The sequence below is a fragment of the Corvus cornix genome, chromosome 2 (assembly GCF_000738735.6).
Source record: "Corvus cornix cornix isolate S_Up_H32 chromosome 2, ASM73873v5, whole genome shotgun sequence".
Taxonomy (NCBI): Eukaryota; Metazoa; Chordata; class Aves; order Passeriformes; family Corvidae; genus Corvus; species Corvus cornix.
The window spans coordinates 153633748-153653968 of NC_046333.1; the positions used below are offsets into that span (position 1 = coordinate 153633748).

Consider the following 20221-nt stretch of genomic DNA (forward strand, 5'->3'; position numbering starts at 1 on the left):
CGAAAGGTGCCCCACAGCCGCTGGGATACCCCCCACCCCCAAATGTGATTCCCATCCGGAATTCCTCTAGATGTCACCCTCAGCCATCTTTTCCCCCACACTCCGGCTCGCATTTTCCTTTCTCCAAGATCCTGCTTCTTTTTTTTTTTTTTTTTTTTTTTTTTTTTTTTTTTTTTAAATTCCTTTCTGATCTCTTTCCGGCCATGTGTGATTGCAGTTTCCTCCGGGCGTCCATTTCATCAGCCCGAAATTAAGGAGCAGCAGGAAAAGGGGCGGCGGGCGGGCGGACGGTGGGACCCCCCCCCACACACGCACACCCCCCACCTCTTCCCACCTCCCCACCCACCACCAACCACCCCAACCCCGCATCCCACATCCTTTCCCACCGCGATCCCGCTGCTCCCCAAGGCTTCCCAAACACCTCCCTACACCCTTTCGCCGCACCCCATTCCCAACCCCGGCCCCGCTTGGCCCGGAGGCCGGGGCGGGGAGGGGGTGGGTGGATTTTTCCCACCTCAACGCTGCCACCATCACTTTTGGGGTGACTTGGCTTTTTTTTTTTTTTTTTTAATTTTTTTTTTTGGGCTGGATTTTTCCCTCTCCACGTCCAAAAAATACTCAACCGCGAGCAAGGCCGGCGTTGTCCATCTTTTCCCACCGCCGCTGGATGCCAACGCCAGGGCCGGATCCAGCCTTGGTGACACGAAGGTCACGGTACCTCCAGCCCGGCCTTTTCCTCCTCCCCGCTGTCGCCAATCCCGGCTGCGTGTCCTGGCCGTGCTCCGCTCGTCCGTAGAGGAAACCCACGCCCGGGGCGATCCCAGAAAAATCCCCCAGGGAAGCTTTCGGCCCTTTGGTTCCGTCCTTTCCTGCATGAGACAACCCCGGCTGTGCGGCTCCGCCGGGCGATGGCCGAGCAGTGAAGATGTCCATGGCCAGGCTCAACAGCGTCAATGGCTTCTTGGAGGACGCCAGGATGGAGCCGGGGGACATGGGCAGGATCCTGCGCTGCCTGGAGATGGGCACCGTCCTCACCTTGTTCTACCAGAAGAAGTCGCAGAGGCCGGAGAGAAGAACCTTCCAGGTGAAGCTGGAGACGCGCCAGATCATCTGGAGCAGGACACCCGAGAAGGTGGAGGGGGACAGTGAGTATCGGGGGGACCAGGAGCACTGGGGGGGACAGGGAGGATTGGGGGGACCAGGAGGACTGGGGAGGACAGGGAGGATTGGGGGGACAGGGGCGTATCGGTGGCAGTGGTGCTGGGGGGCTGGGGATGTGCTGGTGGAACACTGAGCTGTGCTGGGGTCACTGGCTGGGGGGGTTCTGGGCGTGTTGGGGTGTCCCGCTATAGTAGGGTAAGTGGTTGTGGGGTGCCTGGATATGTTGGGGTGTCCTGCTTTAGTGGGGGGACTGATTGTGGGGTGCCTGGATGTGTTGGGGTGTCCTGCTTTAGTGGGGGGACTGATTGTGGGGTGCCTGGATGTGTTGGGGTGTCCTGCTTTAGTGGGGGGACTGATTGTGGGGTGCCTGGATGTGTTGGGGTGTCCTGCTTTAGTGGGGGGACTGATTGTGGGGTGCTTGGATGTGTTGGGGTGTTCTGCTTTAGTGGGGGGACTGATTGTGGGGTGCCTGGATGTGTTGGGGTGTCCTGCTTTAGTGGGGGGACTGATTGTGGGGTGCCTGGGTTTTGTGGGGTGTCCTGCTTTAGTGGGGGGACTGATTGTGGGGTGCTTGGATGTGTTGGGGTGTTCTAACATAGGCGGTAACTGGTTGTGGGGTACCTGGATGTGCTGGGGTGCCTGGGTTTTGTGGGGTGTCCTGCTGCAGTGGGGTGACTAGTTGTGGGGTGCCTGGGTGTCTTGGGGTGTCCTGCAGTGGTGGGGTGCCTGTCTCTGGGGTTCCTGGTTGTGTTGGGATGTCCTACCATGGGGAGATCTGGTTGTGGGGTTTGTGGCCATGGCAGGATGTTCTACTGTGGTGGGGTGCCCGACTGTGGGGCTCCTGGCTGTGGTGGGATGTCCTTCCATGGTGGGGTGGCTGGTTGTGGGGTAGCTGTTTGTGGGGTTCCTGGCTGTGGTGGGATGTCCTTCCATGGAGGGGTAGCTGGCTGTGGGGTTCCTGGATGTGTTGGGATGTCCTGCCATGGTGGGGTGACTGTTTGTGGAATTCCAGCCCACAGAGTGGGATGTCCTACCACGGTGGGATGTTCCCTGCTATGCAATGTCCTACAGTGTCAGGGCCTGGCCACGGGGTGATTCCCATAAAAGCAGGAGCTGCTGGGCTGAGCAACCCTCACCTCCTCCATCTCACCTCGGAAGTTGCTCTGTGGGATCAAGCTGCTCCCGTTTCATCCACAGGGATTTATATCCTCCCTGGGAAGGAGGGAAAGGAATGGTCACCGCTGTGCCTGCTCACGGTGCTTTTAACTCCAAAACCCCACTGGAGCATCCATAAAAATCACCTTTCCATGTGGATTCACTGGTGGTTGGGAGGTTGTTGGGGCATTCTCCCAACACTGGGGATTCTTGGGGCTCCATGTCTTGGTGCTCATTACCTCAAAGCTTTAATTGAGCTAAAAAAATCCAGTGGATGAAACCCGGGACTGGGGTGACATGGAGCTACACCATCACCTCATCCCACATCCCCGTGCAGGGCAGGAACTCAGTTTTGGGATATCGCCTCACCTGGATGATGGCAAAGCCCATCCCAGAGGTTTGGGAGGTGCCTTTTTCCTGGAGGGCCTCCTCCAAAATCACCAATGACTCCCTCAAAAATCCCCAGGAAGGTTCAGCTCCTGCTTGGAGGGCTGGTGCTGAGGCTGAATTCCAGCTTTGAGCCGGGAAGGAGGGTGGTACTCGGAGCAGAGCGCAGCCATGAGCAGGATCTGTGCCTGGATACAGGAGCAGATTTGTGGGAGCAGGAGGTGATGGGATGAAGGGCACCCAGCTTTGGAGAGGTGTTTTAGGTCCTCATGGAGAAGAGCTCGTTATCCAGTCATGGAAATAACACATTTCCAGCTCCTTGTTTTTTCCGGAAGCGCCGTGCGCTGCCGGGTCAGGATCTCAGGTTGCTCACGATGCTGTGCCTCAGTTTCCCCTCTGGAGCCTTAGGATCTGTCTTTTCCCATACAACAGCTCAATCTTCCCCGTGGGAATGAGCAGGCATCCTCCAAGGCCATCCAGAAGGGTGAAAAAAGGAGGAAAATCCTTCTGGAAATGGTGCAATCCTGCTACCCTATCCCACCATTTGCTTTTCCCAGTTAGGAGCGGGAGAAATCCCCATCCTGGTGCTGGGCTGGAGCATCCTCACCCCCTGCTCCATCTCTCTGTGCTCACATCTTCCAACTTTCCGTGATCTTATGGAAGTGCCAGGATCTCCCAGACCTCACGCCTGCCTGGACCATTTGAAATCCCTCCCTTCAAGCCGGCATCCCGCTTGGAGAGGGATTAGTGGGAAGTGCTGATGTCTCTGTTAGGGACTGTCAGGGCCAGGACATGGATCCTGGCCTTTCCCTGGACCTCCAGGATAATTACACGGTTCGTTAAGCGTCCTCTGGACACGTGTCCATGTGTCCATGTGTCCATGCCTGGGATTGCCTGGAGCATGGCCGCCAAAATTAACCTCATCCTGGAGAACTTCCACCTTGTCGCCCTCAGCAGACCCCAGTTCCCAGAGCAAGGAATCTGGTGGAAAACAGCCCAAAAAAGAAATCTTTACAAGAAATTAAAAGGAAATAGGGGTGAAGGCAGTGTGGAAAATCCAAGAGGATTTTGGACAGATGGTTTGATGACACCTCCAGCCTTGTTAATGGCAAATAATTAGAAACAGGACTTTTAGGGGAGAAGAAAATCCAGTTGGGATTTATCGCTGTTGGACCAGGAGGAAATATTTTGTTCCAGCTTTTAAATCACACGACAGGGATCCCGGTGGGATACAGTCTCCCAATTCCCCCTGTCCAGGAGAGTCTGAGCTGCCACATCCTGCAAGAAGGGATGACTGAGGTGTCTAGGTCAGCAGGAATTCCCAGCACAACCATTCCCTCCCTTCCCTTTACTTCCCTCCTAATGCCTGAAAAAACTCCCAGGCTCTCAGCATCCCTAAAATCCCACTGGGCAGAACCTGCTCCTCCATCATCTTCCCACCATTCCAAATCTTTTTTGCACCACGCTCCTTGCTTTGCATTAGAAAAGAAAAGGGATTTTCGCAGCTGGAACCGACTTCCAGAGTGTTTTAATCGCCCGGGACAATGGAGACAATGCGGGGAGGAGTTTGGAGACAGAGTCCTGACAGGATCGAGGCAAATCCGCTGCAGATGTGGTTTCCAGGAAGCTGCTGCTCGGGTGTATTGTGCAGCCCCGCGCCGCTCCCTCTTCCCCTGGTTTTTCATGGGAATGAGCTGTTTGCCCTGGGAAGAAGGATTTGGGGGTGTTGGTGGACGAAAAACTGGTGCTGACAACCCAGTAATTCCCCCATGTCCTGGGCTGATCCCATAATGTGGGCAGCAGGAAAGGGGGAATTCTGCTCCTCTGCCCCGCTCAGGTGAGACCCCACCTGGAATTCTGCCTCCAGTTCTGGGGTCTCCAACAGCAGAAGGACGTGGAGCTGCTGGAGCGAGTCCAGAGGAGGCCATGGAGATGCTCCAAGGGCTGGAGCCCCTCAGCCATGGAGCCAGGCTGGGAGAGCTGGGAATGTCCAGCCTGGAGAAGGGAAGGATCCAGGGAGACCTCAGAGCCCCTTCCAGGGCCTAAAGGGGCTCCAGGAGAGCTGGAGAGGGACTTGGGACAAGGGATGGAGGGACAGGACACAGGGAATGGCTTCCCACTGCCAGAGGGCAGGGATAGGTGGGATATTGGGAAGGAATTCTTGGCTGTTCGGGTGGTGAGGCCCTGGCACAGGTTTTCCAGGGAAGCTGTGGCTGCTCCATCCTTGGAAGTGTCCAAGGCCAGGTTGGATGGGGCTTGGAGCAACCTGGGATAGTGGGACGTGTCCCTGCCCATGGTGGAGGCTGGAATGAGATGATCTTTAAGGTCCCTTCCAACACAAACCATCCTGGGATTAGGAACAGAACCCAGAGTTCAGGTGCAAGGCCGGATTCTGGAGGAATTAAATCCAAGGAATAGCAGCATTACAACTTGTTAGCAAAGCCCTGGTAGCCAATGGCTTCTCACCCCTCCCTGGCACCTTGTGGATGGGGAAGTTTGGGGTTGAGAGGCTGTTTTTTAACCTATAAACCCCTTTTTATCCCCCAAATCTGCCTGTTTTTATGGAAGAGGGTTTGCTTCAAGCCATGGGAGCCATGCGGAGACAACGGAGTTTCATTCCTCTAGATCTTGCCCCAAAACAAAGCTCGTGCTGGGGTGCAGAGCTCCTGTATGTCACTTGTGCTAAAATCCCACCCTGATCCATGAAATTTGGCTTGCGGTCATCCAGCAAAAGAAGGCTGGATAAAGCCTCCACTGTTTCCTGGAGCTTTTCCGCCAAGAAAAACTATTCTTCCCCTCTTTTCTTGCTTAATCAGCCCGATTCCTCCCCCATCCCTTATTCCTCTCTGCATTCAGCTTTTCTTTCCCCTTTGGATTCCCCTTTGGATTCGACTGAGGGTTTCCACCGAGGCACGTCTGCAGCCTTCCCTACCACCACATCGGAAACGCAGTCAGGCTGGAAATTCTCCGGGAAATGACCCATTTCCTCGGCAGGACAATACCCCTGGCGAGGTGGTCCGGCTGCCCTGGGTCACACAAAGCCCTTTCCAGTGTTGGTGGCTCATTCCCAGAGGACAAACCTGCCCAGGGGGTGATGGTTGTGGGATCAAGAACAATTTTGTGCATTGTTCCGAATATTATGTTATTATTCTTGCTCCCAGTGGGATGTGCCCACTGGGAAAATTGGAAATCTCCCTTGGTGGAGTAGCAGTGAGGAAGAGCGTGGTCCGGAAACCCAGCCCTGCCGCCACCATTGGAGCTTTATTTAGCAGGATAATGAAGGAGCAGAGCAGCAGGAAAGCAACACCCTGCGGTCCCGGCTGCCTGGGCTCCAAATTGCCACTTTTGGGAAGAGTTCTCCAATGAAAACACAAGCTCAGCCTATCCCAGCACAGGGTTTGGCATGGGGAAGACGAGGTGACTGGAGATTTGCTGGTTGGGATGGGGTAGGATGAGCCTGGAGGACGCGTGGCAGCCACAAAACTGGGAAAGGAGTGGGCAGCCCTGTCAGGATGCCATGTCCTGGGGACACCAGTTCCTGGAGACGCAGGGATGAGGCACCATCAGGCACATGGAGGCAGGGCTGCAGGGACACCCTGTCCTTGGGACACAGATCCCTGGATGACGCTTCTCCGTGGCACCCATGGTGGTGTCACTCAGCTGCAGCAGCACTGCAGGGAACACCCCGTCCTGGGGACATCCTGGGATGTGGATCCCTGGAGGACACGTGGCCATGGCATCCTGGTCTTGTCACACAGCTGTAGCAGCACTGCAGGGACCTCATCCTGGGGACATCCTGGGACACGGATCTCTGGAGGACACATGGCCATGGCATCCGTGGTGGTGTCACTCAGCTGCAGCAGCAGTGCAGGGACACCCCATCCTGGGGACATCCTGGGACACGGATCCCTGGAGGACACGTGGCCTTGGCACCTCGGTGCCATCCCACTCCGATGGGCAGTGCCACAGGGACACCCCATCCTGGGAACACGGTTCCCCAAAGGACGTGCCATACCTATGGTGCCATCACACATCACTGGAGGACACTGGGGACATGTCTCCCTCAAAGACAAGTGGCCACAGCACCCACAGTTCCATCACACGCTCCTGGGGGTGTCCCATCCTGGGGACAAGGTTCTCCAGAGGACACATGGTCTTTTGGAATTCCCACTTCCCTGAGCCCCTCATCTGGGACTGTGGTGGCAGGGGACAGTTCCATGTTCCTCTCTCCCCATAGTCGACATTCGGGAGATCAAGGAGATCCGCCTGGGAAAGAATTCCCGGGATTTCGAGCGCTACCCCGAGGATGCTCGCAAGCTGGACTTCACCATGTGCTTCATCATCCTCTATGGGATGGACTTCAGGCTGCGGACGCTCAGCGTGGCTGGTGAGTTGGGTCCTTCCCCATTCCCTGTGTCCATATTTGGGGTCCCACGCCCCTCCCAGCATCCCATCATTCCCATCCCAACCTCACCACCCTGCTCTTCCTCCTCCAGCTTTCTGCGAGGAGGACATCAACCTGTGGATAACGGGGCTCAACTGGCTGGTGGCTGACACCCAGAGAGCCCAGACCCCGCTGCAGATTGAGAGGTGAGGAAGGACCACCAGATCCCATTTCCTGGTCCCTGTTTTGGGGAGAAAACCCACCCTGGGCTTGGTCCTCTTTGGGATTGAGCACTTTCTGTCCATCCCTTCCTTCCCAGGTGGCTACGGAAGCAGTTTGATGGGATGGACCGAGCACGGGAAGGCAGGTGAGCACCAGCACGGTGGGTTCAGCTGGACAGGACCATATTCCCCCAGCTGCATCCCAAATCTGGAGGTTGAGCCAGACTGGGGGTGAGGTTTGTGGGACAAGGAACCAGGGGGTTTGGGATGCTTGAAGGCACCGAAAATCAGAGATTTGGGTGCAGGTCGTGACCTTGTCACTGTGAGGACCACAGGGACCCTGATGCCACATTTCCACCAGTGCCAGAGGGGCCAGGCCATTAATGCGGCCCATAATTATCTTCCCAAGACAGGAAAACCCCAAAACCAAGGGAATTTGGACTTAAATTATTATGGGGATGGGAATGGGCATCATCTCCAAGTGGGATGATGGCTTAGAGTTCCTGATTGGTTCTTGGATTTTTCCTCTCCTTGTCTCTCTGCTCACACTCGTCCAGCCACCACATAATTCATCTCAGAAACATGGAATCACGGAATGGTTTGGGTTGGAAAGGACACTAAAAATCATCCAGTTCCACCTTCCACTAGACCAGGTTGCTCCAAGCCCCATCCAACCTGGCCTTGGACGCTTCCCGGGATGGGGCATCCACAATTTCCCTGGCTCCTGAGCCACTGCAGGGATCCACAGGACAGGAGGGTGGGATCCCCATGCCAAGCACCAAGATTTGGGGTGGCACCCTTGGTGTTGGGAGCTGGGAGCCATCCAGCAGTCTGGCAGTGCCCTGACTCTGGTTTTCCCTCTGGCAGCATCACGGTGAAGGACCTGAAGGCGATGTTGCCCCAGGTTAACTACCGAGTTCCCAACATGAGATTCCTGAGGGATAAACTCGTGGTAAGGACCCTCCGGACATCCCAGCTATGAGGGAGATGCTCTTCAACCCACCCCAGATGGGCTGGAGCCATCCTGGTGTCCCTGGCTCCGATTGGGTGGCACCACTCTCATCCAGCCCCATCTCCCACAGGAAGTGGAAGCCAGGAATGAGATGACTTTTTCCCACTTCATCCAGTTCTACAAAAACCTGATGTTTGATGCCCAGAAGTCGGTAAGATCCGTAGATTGGCCTCCCAAATGTCCCCATCCTGGTGTGATGTGTTCCCCTCCAGCTAAGCCTGGACCCCTCCTCTGCTTTCCAGGTCATCGAGCAGCTGGAGCTCTCCTTCCCCCTGCGGTGAGTTCCCAGCTCCCATCCCAATCAATATTCCAAGAGTTGGATCCATGGAGAAGGAAATACTGCCAGACTGTGGGGCAGAGCAGGGAGAAGGGATAGGAGAGGGAGCAGGGATGGAAGAAAGGATGGGAACGTGGGTGCAGAAGGCATGGGAGCAACGATGGGAGCTGGGATGGAAGCAAAGATAGGAGCAGGGATGGGAGAAGAGGTGAGCAGACACTGGAGTGGGAATGGGAGAGAGGATGGAAGCAGGGATGGGAGATGTGATGGCTGCCAGGGATGTAGGGACTTGTCACCCTGCCCTCCTCCCAGTATCCTTGGACAACGCTGCACATTCCAGCTGGTGCTGGCCTCTCCCAGTCACAAGGGGGAGGGACTGGCAAGAGTGGGGGTCATGGGGAGGCTGAGCTGCAGGTGGGCACTGGAGGCCTTGACTTGATCTATCCCAGTTCCTTCTCCTGGTCCTCACTGGTGGATGCTCCTTGTCCCAGGAACGTGGACCGCCCCGAGCTGTGCCAAGTGTCCCTCTACGACTTCCAGAAGTTCCTGCTGCACGACCAGAAGGTGGGGTTTCCCCGACAACTCTGCAGCTTAGGGAGCCCCCATGGGATGCTCCAGCCCAGTTCCACCCCCGCTAACAACAGCCATGTTTGTATCCCAGGAATCCTGGGCCAGTGACGTGGGCTTGGTGCGGGACTACATGTGCTCCTACCTCAAGGAGAGCTCCAACGAGGCGTCGGATCCCTCCTTCCAGCTGGATGAGGTGGGTGGCCCCAGGCAGTGTCCCCACAGGGATCTCCCCAGCCCCATCAGACTCTGACCTCTCTGCTTCTCCCCCCCCCAGTTCCTCACATACCTCTTCTCCAAGGAAAACATGGTGATGGATGCTAAGTACGAGCGCGTTGTGCCCGAGGAGATGAACCACCCCTTGTCCCAGTACTGGATCTCCTCATCCCACAACACGTAAGGAGTTTTCCTCACATGGGCTTTTCTCAGGGACAATCATGAGCATCCCTTCATCTTTGTCTCTCCTCTGCAGGTACCTGACAGGAGATCAGTTCTCCAGTGAGTCCTCCCTGGAAGCGTATGCCCGGTGCCTGAGGATGGGCTGCCGCTGCATCGAGCGTGAGTCCCACCAGCCCTTCACAGGGATGCTGGAATCCCTCATGTCCCATCAAACAGACCATTCCCTGCCCCCATCCCGTGGTACCAGGGCAGAAGATCTTTCACTGTCCTTTGGGGTCTCAAAAAAATGGTTCCCACCACGTAGTTGGTGGCAAACATGAATTAACCAAGGTGTTTTCCTTCTCAGTGGATTGCTGGGATGGCCCGGATGATCTCCCCATCATCTACCATGGCCACACGCTCACCTCCAAGATCAAATTCCTGGATGTGCTGCACACCATCAAGGAACACGCCTTTGTCACCTCCGAGTAAGCCCCAGATCCCCCAGTGATTCCCAAGTTCTGGCAATCTTTTCCTCACCTTTATCTGAGGCCACCATTCCCACCTGCTTGCTCCAGGTTCCCTGTCATCCTCTCCATCGAGGACCACTGCAGCATCGTCCAGCAGAGGAACATGGCCTCCCACTTCAAGAAGGTTTTTGGGGACATGCTCCTCACCAAGCCAGTGGACATCAACGCCGATGAGTTGCCCTCGCCCACCCAGCTCAAGAAGAAAATCCTAATCAAGGTGAGGAGCAGGCAAAACCCCTCTTTGCAGGAGGGACACAGATTGTGTTGGGTTCTACATCAAAAGATGGCCAAGGAGAACAAGGGGTGGTGGGAAGGGACCTGTGGGAGGTTGATCCTAAGGTTTGGGAGCTCGATGTGATGGGCACACCATGGCCACCACTGAGCTCCCCTCCCTGGGTGTCCCCCAGCACAAGAAACTGGTCGAAGGGAACCTGTACGAGGAGGTCTCCACCGCCAGTTACTCAGAGAACGACATCAGCAACTCCATCAAGAATGGAATTCTCTACCTTGAAGACCCCATCGACCACGTAAGGGTCAATGTCAGACATTGGGGATTGGCATGGGCTCTCCTGGACCACTGCCATGCTGTGGGGGATGGGAGGAATTAAAAACCCCATCTCAAAGCTCCATCCCTCCATGTCATCCTCCTTCTCACCCCAGTGATGCTCTTCCTCCTTCCCAGACCTGGAGCCCTCATTATTTTGTGCTGACAAGCAACAAGATTTACTACTCGGAGGAGACATCCCGCTACCAGTTCAACGAGGATGAAGAGGAAGTGGAGCAAAAGGAGGTGCGTGATGGACAGGACACGTCCACAGGGCAGGGTGACAACTCTGTGGGGAGGGTGACAGGGTGGCAACACCCACTTGGGAATGAACTTGCAGGAGTTCAACAACAACGAGCTGCACTTCACGGAGAAGTGGTTCCATGGGAAGCTCGGGGGTGGCCGTGACGGGCGACAGATCGCGGAGAAGCTGCTGCACGAGTACTGCACCGAGACGGGCGGCAAGGACGGCACCTTCCTGGTGCGCGAGAGCGAGACCTTCGTGGGAGACTACACCCTGTCCTTCTGGTAGGAGCTCCAGCAGAGAGGCAGGATCCCACCCTGCCTGGGTGACAGTCCAGTCAGTGCCTGGTTTGGTGGCTGGAATGGCTTTTTTGGGAGAAATGTCACCTTTTTGTGCAGCATGTAGACCCCAAAGTGCGGGACGGTGGGGATGTGAACTCGGATTGACTTTGCTTTCTCCCACCCCCATGGCAGGAGGTCCAGCCGCGTGCAGCACTGCCGGATCCACTCGCGGCAGGAGGCTGGGGCCACCAAGTTCTACCTGACGGACAACCTGGTCTTCGACAGCCTCTACAGCCTCATCTGCCACTACAGGGAGGTGCCGCTGCGCTGCAACGAGTTCGAGATGCGCCTCACCGACCCCGTCCCCCAACCAAACGCCCATGAGAGCAAAGAGTGAGGATCCTTCCAATCCCCATCCCCTCAATCCCATGGGCCCATCAGCCTCCTCCAGACCCAGCAGGGTGTGGAGATGCTGATGCCAGCTCCCCATCTCCATGTTCTCCCTGCCCAGGTGGTACCACGCCAGCTTGACGCGTCTCCAGGCCGAGCACATGCTGATGCGGGTCCCGCGGGATGGAGCATTCCTGGTGCGGAAGCGCAGTGAACCCAACTCCTATGCCATCTCCTTCCGGTGAGTGTGGCCACCACGAGGCCATTTGGACTTGGCCAAGCTGAGGACTGTCTGTTGTGACCCCAAGCAAGGTGGCAGAGCTTTGCTGTGGGTGACACGGTGGGTCACGTGATGGTGTTGCGAAGGGGAAACCCTCTCCGTGGTGATGTCCTTGGGGTGGTCACCTTGGTGGCATCCCCACGCATCACCTCTTGCCCATCCCCATCACCGAACCAGGATCCGGCCACCCCTCACCCATCCCATTCCCGTCTCTCCTGGCCCCAGGGCAGAGGGGAAGATCAAGCACTGCCGCATCCAGCAGGAAGGGCGGCTCTTCATGCTGGGCAGCTCGGCCGAGTTCGAGAGCCTTGTGGACCTCATCAGCTACTACGAGAAGCACCCGCTCTACCGCAAGATGAAGCTGCGCTACCCCATCAATGAGGAGACCCTGGAGAAGATGGGCACCACTGTGAGTTCTCCCAGCAGTGGGGATGGTAGAGGTTCTGTGCCACGGGCAACCAAGCTCTGTCCTCAGCTCCGCCATCTTCCAGAATTTTGGTTGGAGCCCAACCAGAACTGGCCAAGCTCATTCCACAGTCATTACTCAGCATTTAAACTCCACCATAATTCCCTTTTCCAACAAGTTGCAAGGGGATATTAGGTCCTGCTCAACCTCCTCTCATCTCCTCATAACCCCTGCCCACATCCACGTGACCCCCTCAGGAATTTCTCCTTGCAGGAGCTGGACTATGGAGCCCTGTATGAGGTGCGGACCCCCCATTTCTACGTAGAGGCCAACAAGATGCCAATGGCCAGGGTAAGGGGCTGAGCTGGTGTCCTGGGAGGTGGTGGCTGGTGGGACATGACATGGGGTTCCTGGGTGGTCCTTCCCCAGATCCACCACACCTCCCACCACCGCTGACCCGAGAAGTGATGTTGTGCTGTGTTTTTCTGGCCCTCAAGTGATGCTGGAGCTGGACCCAGCCCACATCACAGTCATCTGGGACAGTCTAAGCTCCAGTGACAGCATTGTCACAGTGGTGGTGGGACAGGACTGGAGAGACCCCAGCCTGGAGCAGGGACCTGGAAGAAGTTTGCCCCAACAGCAAGGAAATCCCTTTGCACTGGGGAATCCCAAAAAAACAGGTCTAGGGTCAGTTCTCAGGTGGTGCAGTCTCCATCCTCAGAGGTTTTTGAGACTGGATTGGTCTTGGAGTTTACCCAGTCTCCACCCTTGGAGGTTTTTGGGATTAGGTGCATCTTGAAGCTGACCCAATCACCAGCCTTGAAGGTTTTTGAGACTGGATTGGTCTTGGAGTTGACCCTGGAAGAGGCTGGACTGGAGCCCTAAGTTTCCTTTCCTGTGATTCTACAATCCCATGGTCCAGCTTTGCTGGTGCCTTAATGGTCCCTTTGCAGCAGGACAACACCACACACAGGAAAACTTAACCCAGAGGGTTTTTTCCAGGGAATGTGGTAATATCAGGGGATTAACCCTTCAGTGCACCAAGAGAAACCACTGGGAGGTCCCAGAAAATGAACCTGATCTGCTCTGAACGTGGTGATCCTGCAGGACCACAGGCGCCTCCAGCCCTCCTGTCCTCTCTAACCCATCCCACTGGCATGAGCAATTTGGAAGCTGAAGAGGGACTTTTTGTCAGGAGCTGTAGTGACAGGATGAGGAGTAATGGATACGAATTGAAAGAGGGGACATTTAGGTTAGATACTGGGAAGGAATTTTTTGTGAGGGTGGTGAGACACCGGGATAGAGAAGTTGTGGATGCCCTGTCCCTGGAAGTGTCCAAGGCCAGGTTGGATGGGGCTTGGAGCAACCTGGGATAGTGGAAGGTGTCTCTGCCCATGGTGGGATGGGTTGTGCTGAGATGACCTTTAAGGTCCATTCCAACCCCTTAACACCCTATGATTCTACAATTTGGGGTGTCAGACCCTCAGGATCCCATACCTTGGGGGCTGAGGAGGGAGCTGGATGCTGGGTGGTGACACATGTGTCCCTCTTCCCGGTGTCCCCAGTGCACGGTGAAGGCTCTGTATGACTACAAGGCACAACGGGAGGATGAGCTGTCGTTCTGCAAACAGGCCATCATCCACAACGTGGACAAGCAGGACGGCGGCTGGTGAGGGCGGTCACTTGGGTGTCACCATGGGTGGGAGGTGGAGGGGACACCCCGGGTATTCCCACGGCGGGATTTAACTCAGCCTCCTTCTCTGTCCCCCACCCCTTCTCCACCCACCCCCCGGCACCGCATGCAGCAGGGACACCGCTGTCCCCCCCTCCCCAAAATCCATCCGCTCGCCTTGATCCTCTCACCCCTTTGCAGGTGGCGGGGGGACTACGGGGGCAAGAAGCAGCTCTGGTTCCCGGCCAACTACGTGGAGGAGATCGTCGGCACCCAGGGGCAGGAGCAGGATGAGGCCGTGAGTGCCACCTCCCCGGGACCCTGGGAGCAAGGACACTGGAAGCTCCCAGGAGTCTTGAGCAAGTCCAGATCCTTATCCTGAGGCTGTGGGATGCTCATGGTCCTGCTCCAGCTTGGATCCTTATTCAGCGGCTGGGGGATGCTCATGGTCCTGCTCCAGCCCAGACCCTTATCCAGAGGCTGGGGGATATTCCTGGCCCTACTCCAACTTGTATCTATTTCTGAAAGTTGGGAAATGCTCCTGGTCCTGTTCCAGCCCATATCTTTATCCAGAGGCTGTGGGATGCTCCCAGCCCCACTCCAGCTTGGTCCCTTTTCTGGAAGCTGCAGGATATTCCAAGTCTTGTACAAGCTCAGATCCTTACCCAGAGTCTGAGGAATGTTCCTGGTCCTGCTCCAGCCCAGACCCTTATCCTGAGGCTGGGAGATGCTCATGCTCCTGCTCCAGTCCAGATTCTTATTCAGGGGCTGAGGGATGTTCTTGGACCCACTTCCACTTGGACAATTTACTGGAAGCTGGAGGATGCTCCCAGTCCTGCTCCAGCCCTGATCTCTGTCTGGAGGCTGGGTGATAATCTTGGCTACACTCCAGCTTGGATCCTTTCCTGGAAACTGGAGGATGCTCCCAGCCCTGCTCCAGCCCAGACCCTTATCCAGAATCTGAGTGATGCTCCCGGTCCCACAGAGTCGGGGGATGCTCCTGGTCCCGCTCCAACCCAGACCTATATCCAGAATCTGGGGGATGCTCCTGATCCCGTGCCAAGACAGACCCTTATCCAGAGGCTGTGGGATGCTCCTGGTCCCACTCCAGCTTAGACCCTTTTTTGGAAGCTGGAGGATGCTCCCAGCCTCGTGCCAGCTTGGACACTCATCCAGAGGCTGAGGGATGCTCCCAGCCCTGTACCAGCCCAGATCCTTATCCAGATGCTGGGGGATGCTCCTGGTCCTGCTCCAACCCAGCTCTTTGGGTGATGCTCCTGGGCGTTTTTTCCCTTCTTTTGCTCGGATTTGTCCGACTCAGAGGGCTCAAGGGTGGCTTCCTGTAACCCACAGGCCTCCCACATTTTCCCTCTTCCTTCCTCTCTTGCAGTCATCAGAAAACAGCCCCCTGGGGAACTTCCTGAAGGGCTTCATTGATGTCCCATCCTGCCACATCGGTGAGTATCCCTGCTTAAGGATTTGGGGGGAATTTGGAGGAATTGGGATGTCCAGATGATCCAGGGGATATTTCCCCTTGATTCCATGGGCGTGTTTCAGCAGGGAAACCTGAAGCCACACGTTAAAAAAATGGGATCCTCAGAGGAGGAGGATCCTGATGGATGGTGGGGTGCCAGGAGGGGCTGGTGGGGGCCTGGGAGTGGGACCGCTGAGGTTTCGTTTGCTCCACAGAGCCATCCGTTGGGAATGTCTTCGAGTAAAGCCCCCCTCTGATGTCCTTATAGTTATCTCCAAAGACGGGAGGAGCTCCAAACCATTTGTCTTCACCATCCATTCCCAGCAGATGTCCCACGCAGCCCAGTCACTGGACGTGGCCGCGGACACGCAGGAGGAACTCAGCGAGTGGGTGGCCAAGATCCGGGAGGCCACGCAGAACGCCGACGCCAGGGTGAGGGGACGCAGAGGATGGGGCTGGATGGTCCCTTTCTCATGGAGATTGTTCCTACTATCTCCAGAGGAAGAGTCTGTGGGGAGACTTGCAGCTCCTGTTTTCCCTCATGCAGATGCAAGAAGGGAAGATCATGGAACGGAGGAAGAAGATCGCACTGGAGCTCTCGGAGCTCGTCGTGTATTGCCGGCCGGTGCCGTTCGATGAGGACAGTAAGTCCTGGAGAATGGGATGAGTGTGGGAAGAGAGAGATGGGAGGAACCATCCAGATGTCATTCCTTCCCTGATGGCCACTCGGTGCTTGCAGAGATTGGCACGGACAAGGCGTGTTACCGGGACATGTCCTCCTTCCCGGAGACCAAGGCGGAGAAATACGCCAACCGCAGCAAGGGCAAGAAGTTCCTGCAGTACAACCGCCGCCAGCTCAGCCGCATCTATCCCAAAGGACAGCGCCTGGACTCCTCCAACTATGACCCGCTGCCCATGTGGATCTGCGGGAGCCAACTTGTGGCCCTCAACTTCCAGACGCCCGGTAAGTCCTGCTCCTGGGGTTGTTGTTGGGCTCATCCCTGAAGGTTGTCTCAAAATTCCCATCCCCAATGCTTCTGCCCTGGGTCATCTTGTTGGAGGTGGTTTGGGTGATCTCTCCAACGTTTTTCTCCATCCTCATGGGGACACGAGTGGATTAGATGCCCTTCAGTCTTTTCCTCATCCTGATGGGAACACAGGAGGTGGTTCAAGTGATCTCTCCAATCTTTGTCCTCACCCTGATAGGGATAGAGGAGATGGTTTGGATGATCTCTCCAAGCTTTGTCCTCATCCTGATGGAGGTGGTTTGGATGTTCTCCAACCTTTGTCTCATCCTGATGGGGACACAGGGGGTCGTTTGAAAGATCTCTCCAACCTTTGTCCTTATCCTGATGGGAACATGGGTGGTTTGGATGCTCTCCAGTCTTTGCCCTCATCCTGGTAGGGACATCTCCATGCAGTCCTTGGATGAGTCATGCAAAACTCAGCTGCATCGCTGCTCCAACCAGGGTTGGGGACTCTTAGTTGGGTTTGCAGGGCAGGACCTTCTACCCAATGATCTCAGGGAGGTCCCTGAACCGCACTCTCAGATCTTCTTTGTCCCCACGGCCACAGACAAACCGATGCAGCTGAACCAGGCGCTCTTCATGCTTGGTGGCCGCAGCGGCTACGTCCTGCAGCCAGACATCATGAGGGACGAGACCTTCGACCCCTTTGACAAGAACAGCCTGAAGATTGTGGAGCCCATCACAGTCCAGCTGCAGGCAAGTGGGCAAGGACAGCAAAACCACCTTGAGGTGGTCACCATCAAGATGGGAACTCCTTCCTTATTTTTGGGTCAACCAGGGATGGTTTTTACATGTTCCGGCCACGTATTTGCTCCATGGAGCTTGTTACTCTTCGGAGTCCTTCCTCATCCAGTGTGGCTGGACCTCACTATCCTCTTCCACCCCTTTCTCCCACAGATCCTTGGTGCCCGGCACCTGCCCAAGAACGGGAGGAGCATCGTGTGCCCCTTTGTGGAGGTGGAGGTTTGTGGCTCCGAGTATGACAACAGCAAGAACAAGACAGATGTTGTAGGTGAGGGACCACACAGGTGATGTCCCCACCCTTGGGGACAACCCTGATTGTGCCTTCTGGGGTCCTCTTGAGAGGACATGTGGGTGATGGGACCGGCTTTTGTGCTCTCTCCCACAGCTGACAATGGCTTCAACCCTGTCTGGCTCTTCAAGCAGTTTGTCTTCGACATCAACAACCCTGAGTTCGCCTTCCTCCGCTTTGTGGTGTACGAGGAAGACATGTTCAGTGACCCCAACTTCTTGGCACAAGCCACATTCCCCGTCAAGGGCCTCAAAACAGGTATGGTCCTTCCATCATCATCATCTCCATCATAGATCATGGAATCATAGAAGGGTTTGGGTTGAAAGGGGCTTTTAGAAATCATCTTGTCCAACCCCCCCTGCAACCATCATCATCTCCATCATAGATCATGGAATCATAGAAGGGTTTGGATTGGAAGGGACCTTTAAAGGTCATCTAGTCCAACCCCCCTGCAATCATTATCATCATCGTCATCATCATCATCTCCAGCATAGATCATGGAGTCATAGAAAGGTTTGGGTTGAAAGGGACCTTTAAAGATCTTCTAGTGCAACCCCCCTGCAATTGTCATCAGCATCATCACCCTGGGGTCCTGGCCATGGTGAGGAGCTCAGACCCTGCTGTGGTGCTGAGTTCATGTTGTGATGTTGTGTCCAGGCTACCGGTCGGTGCCGTTGAAGAACAGCTACACCGAGGACCTGGAGCTCGCCTCCCTCCTCATCCACATCGAGATCATCAACGCCAAGGCAGGTGGCCCAGGCGGCTTGGGAAACCTGGAACAAGGGGGACCAACTCTTTGGGGTATCCTGCCTGCCCCACCAGCCTCACACGCTTGTTTTGGAGCAGGAGGAAGATGAGGAGAACCTCTACTCATCCATCCAGCAGCTCCGGGACCGTGCCAGCGAGCTCTCCAGCCAGGTCTCCGGCTATGAGCGCACCAACGGCTGCGATTCCCGCTACCAGCAGCGCCTGGATGAGCTCCGGGCAGCCCAGGAGCGGCTCATGGAGCTCACTGAAGTCCGCAACCGCAAGTGAGTTGTCCCCTCCCTGTGGCTTTGGGAGGTCCCTCTTGGGAGGGTCCCTGAGGCCACCAACCTGCTCCCCACCAGGTTGATGGAGAAGAAGAAGAGGGACCGGCAGATGGTCACCAAACGCAGCTGAGCTGGAGGGACTCGAGCTGAGGAGCTCCCCCAGCCACCTCCTCTCCTGCCACAAAGGGAGGTGGGGTGGCCACATCCAGACCTCCCACCATGCCCAGGGCTGGGTGACAGCGGCGTGACAAATTCGGGGATGAAAGGGGACCTTGGGTAGCTGTGCCTGTGACAGGGGTGAGGTGGGAGGTGGGACACGGGCTTCAATCCCAGCTGCCTCCAGCTTCATCCCATGTTCTTTGGGGCTCGTGGCCACATCCTTGTCCTCATGGGGTGGCCACAGTGGCTCCTCCTCACCTGACGTTCTCAATGTCCCACCATCCCATGGCAGCCCCATGATTGATGGGGAAACTGAGGCACAGGGGCCCAGCCAGCCCAGGATGGGGCAGGACCGGCCACCTCCATCCTGGGCACAGGTGACAGGACTGGCTGGTGGTGAGGCACCAGGATGGGGACACAGGGGACACTTTTGGGGGGGTTAGGGGGGTATTTTGCTCCCCTGCTATAAATATCTGTATTTTCTTCTTTTATCCAGCGTGTACATACGGCGTGGGGGGAGGGGGTGTCTGTACCAGCCGCAGTATTAGGGCACAAGGGGAACCCCAAAATGTCCAGAGATGTCCCAGCATGGGACCAAAGGAGCAGGGGACCAAGTCTGGGGGTGTCCCACAGGGCAGGGTGGCCTGTGACAGGTTGCCCTGAGCAAGCGCCAGGTCAATACCGGCATCCAGGTGGCCCCAGAGGGTGACCCAGAGTTGTCACCAGGCTCTGGGAATAGGGACAGATCCTGCCAGTAAAGCCAGTGGAGGTGGTGGCCGGCCTGGCAGTGGCTGGGGACATCTTGGGGTGTCCCCTGGGGTCGGGGTGTCCCGGCAGGGGGGACCTGTGTATTCTTTGTATGAAAATAAATCTATTTAGCCAATATTTATACCCCGCTGCTGTGACCTGCTGTCCCTTCCCAGCTCTGCTGCCACCTCAGTGTCCCCGGGGTGGGTGATGTCCCATGGGAGGTGGCTTGGTCATCCTGGATCCAGTGTGTCACCCTTGTCCCAGCAGCAGTGGGGACACTTGGGGGTGTGTTGTGGCAGGCAAGGCCACCCAGGAAGGGGACACAGGACACAAAGCAGAGGGACACAGGGATGCAGGATCACAGGGCCATGGGGCCACATGGCACAATGACATGGGGACACGGGGACACACACGGGTCCATGAGGACACACATAGGGTCACGGGGACACACACAGGTCCATAGGGACATGGGTCCATGAGGACATGCACACATGGATCCATAGGGATTTGGGTCCATGGGAAAACACACAAATCCATATGGATGAGAGTCCATGGAGACACACACATGGGTCTTTGAGGACACAGGGACATGGGTCCATGGAAACACATGTGAATCCACTAGAATTTGGGTCTGTGAGGACACACACGGATCCATAGGGATTTGGGTCCATGGGGACACACGCACAGATCCATAGGGATTTGGGTCCATGGAAACACACGTGAATCCACGGGGATTTGGGTCCATGGGGACACACAGAGATCCATAGGGACATGGCACCATGAGGAGACACACAAATCCATAGGGACATGGGTTCATCGAAACTCAGGCGAATCCACAGAGATTTGGGTCCATGGGG

General features: G+C 56.2%; 1 protein-coding gene across 1 annotated transcript; it reads left to right on the plus strand.

Annotated features, from left to right (window-relative positions):
- The first annotated feature begins 298 nt into the window (after positions 1 to 298).
- On the plus strand, positions 299 to 19505 carry LOC104692596 (1-phosphatidylinositol 4,5-bisphosphate phosphodiesterase gamma-1-like). Its single transcript, XM_010404673.4, has 32 exons — positions 299 to 1145; positions 6941 to 7090; positions 7200 to 7293; positions 7407 to 7454; positions 8176 to 8260; positions 8391 to 8471; positions 8563 to 8597; positions 9089 to 9161; positions 9259 to 9360; positions 9442 to 9560; positions 9637 to 9722; positions 9910 to 10030; positions 10121 to 10289; positions 10480 to 10599; positions 10755 to 10862; positions 10957 to 11144; positions 11334 to 11534; positions 11653 to 11772; positions 12037 to 12220; positions 12491 to 12568; positions 13783 to 13886; positions 14091 to 14187; positions 15280 to 15346; positions 15632 to 15795; positions 15911 to 16007; positions 16103 to 16327; positions 16939 to 17087; positions 17289 to 17403; positions 17521 to 17682; positions 18082 to 18170; positions 18271 to 18455; positions 18534 to 19505. The coding sequence occupies exons 1-32, from the start codon at positions 926 to 928 to the stop codon at positions 18583 to 18585; spliced, it is 3888 nt and encodes a 1295-aa protein (XP_010402975.2). The 5' UTR covers positions 299 to 925; the 3' UTR covers positions 18586 to 19505.
- The last annotated feature ends 716 nt before the right edge of the window (positions 19506 to 20221 follow it).

Bases quoted from the DNA above. Each gene is read 5' to 3' on its own strand.
- LOC104692596 (XM_010404673.4), top strand. From the start codon at position 926: ATGTCCATGGCCAGGCTCAACAGCGTCAATGGCTTCTTGGAGGACGCC. The intron at 15,796-15,910 runs GTGAGGGGACGC...TCCCTCATGCAG, and splicing joins CGCAGAACGCCGACGCCAGG to ATGCAAGAAGGGAAGATCAT. The intron at 17,088-17,288 runs GCAAGTGGGCAA...TTTCTCCCACAG, and splicing joins CCATCACAGTCCAGCTGCAG to ATCCTTGGTGCCCGGCACCT.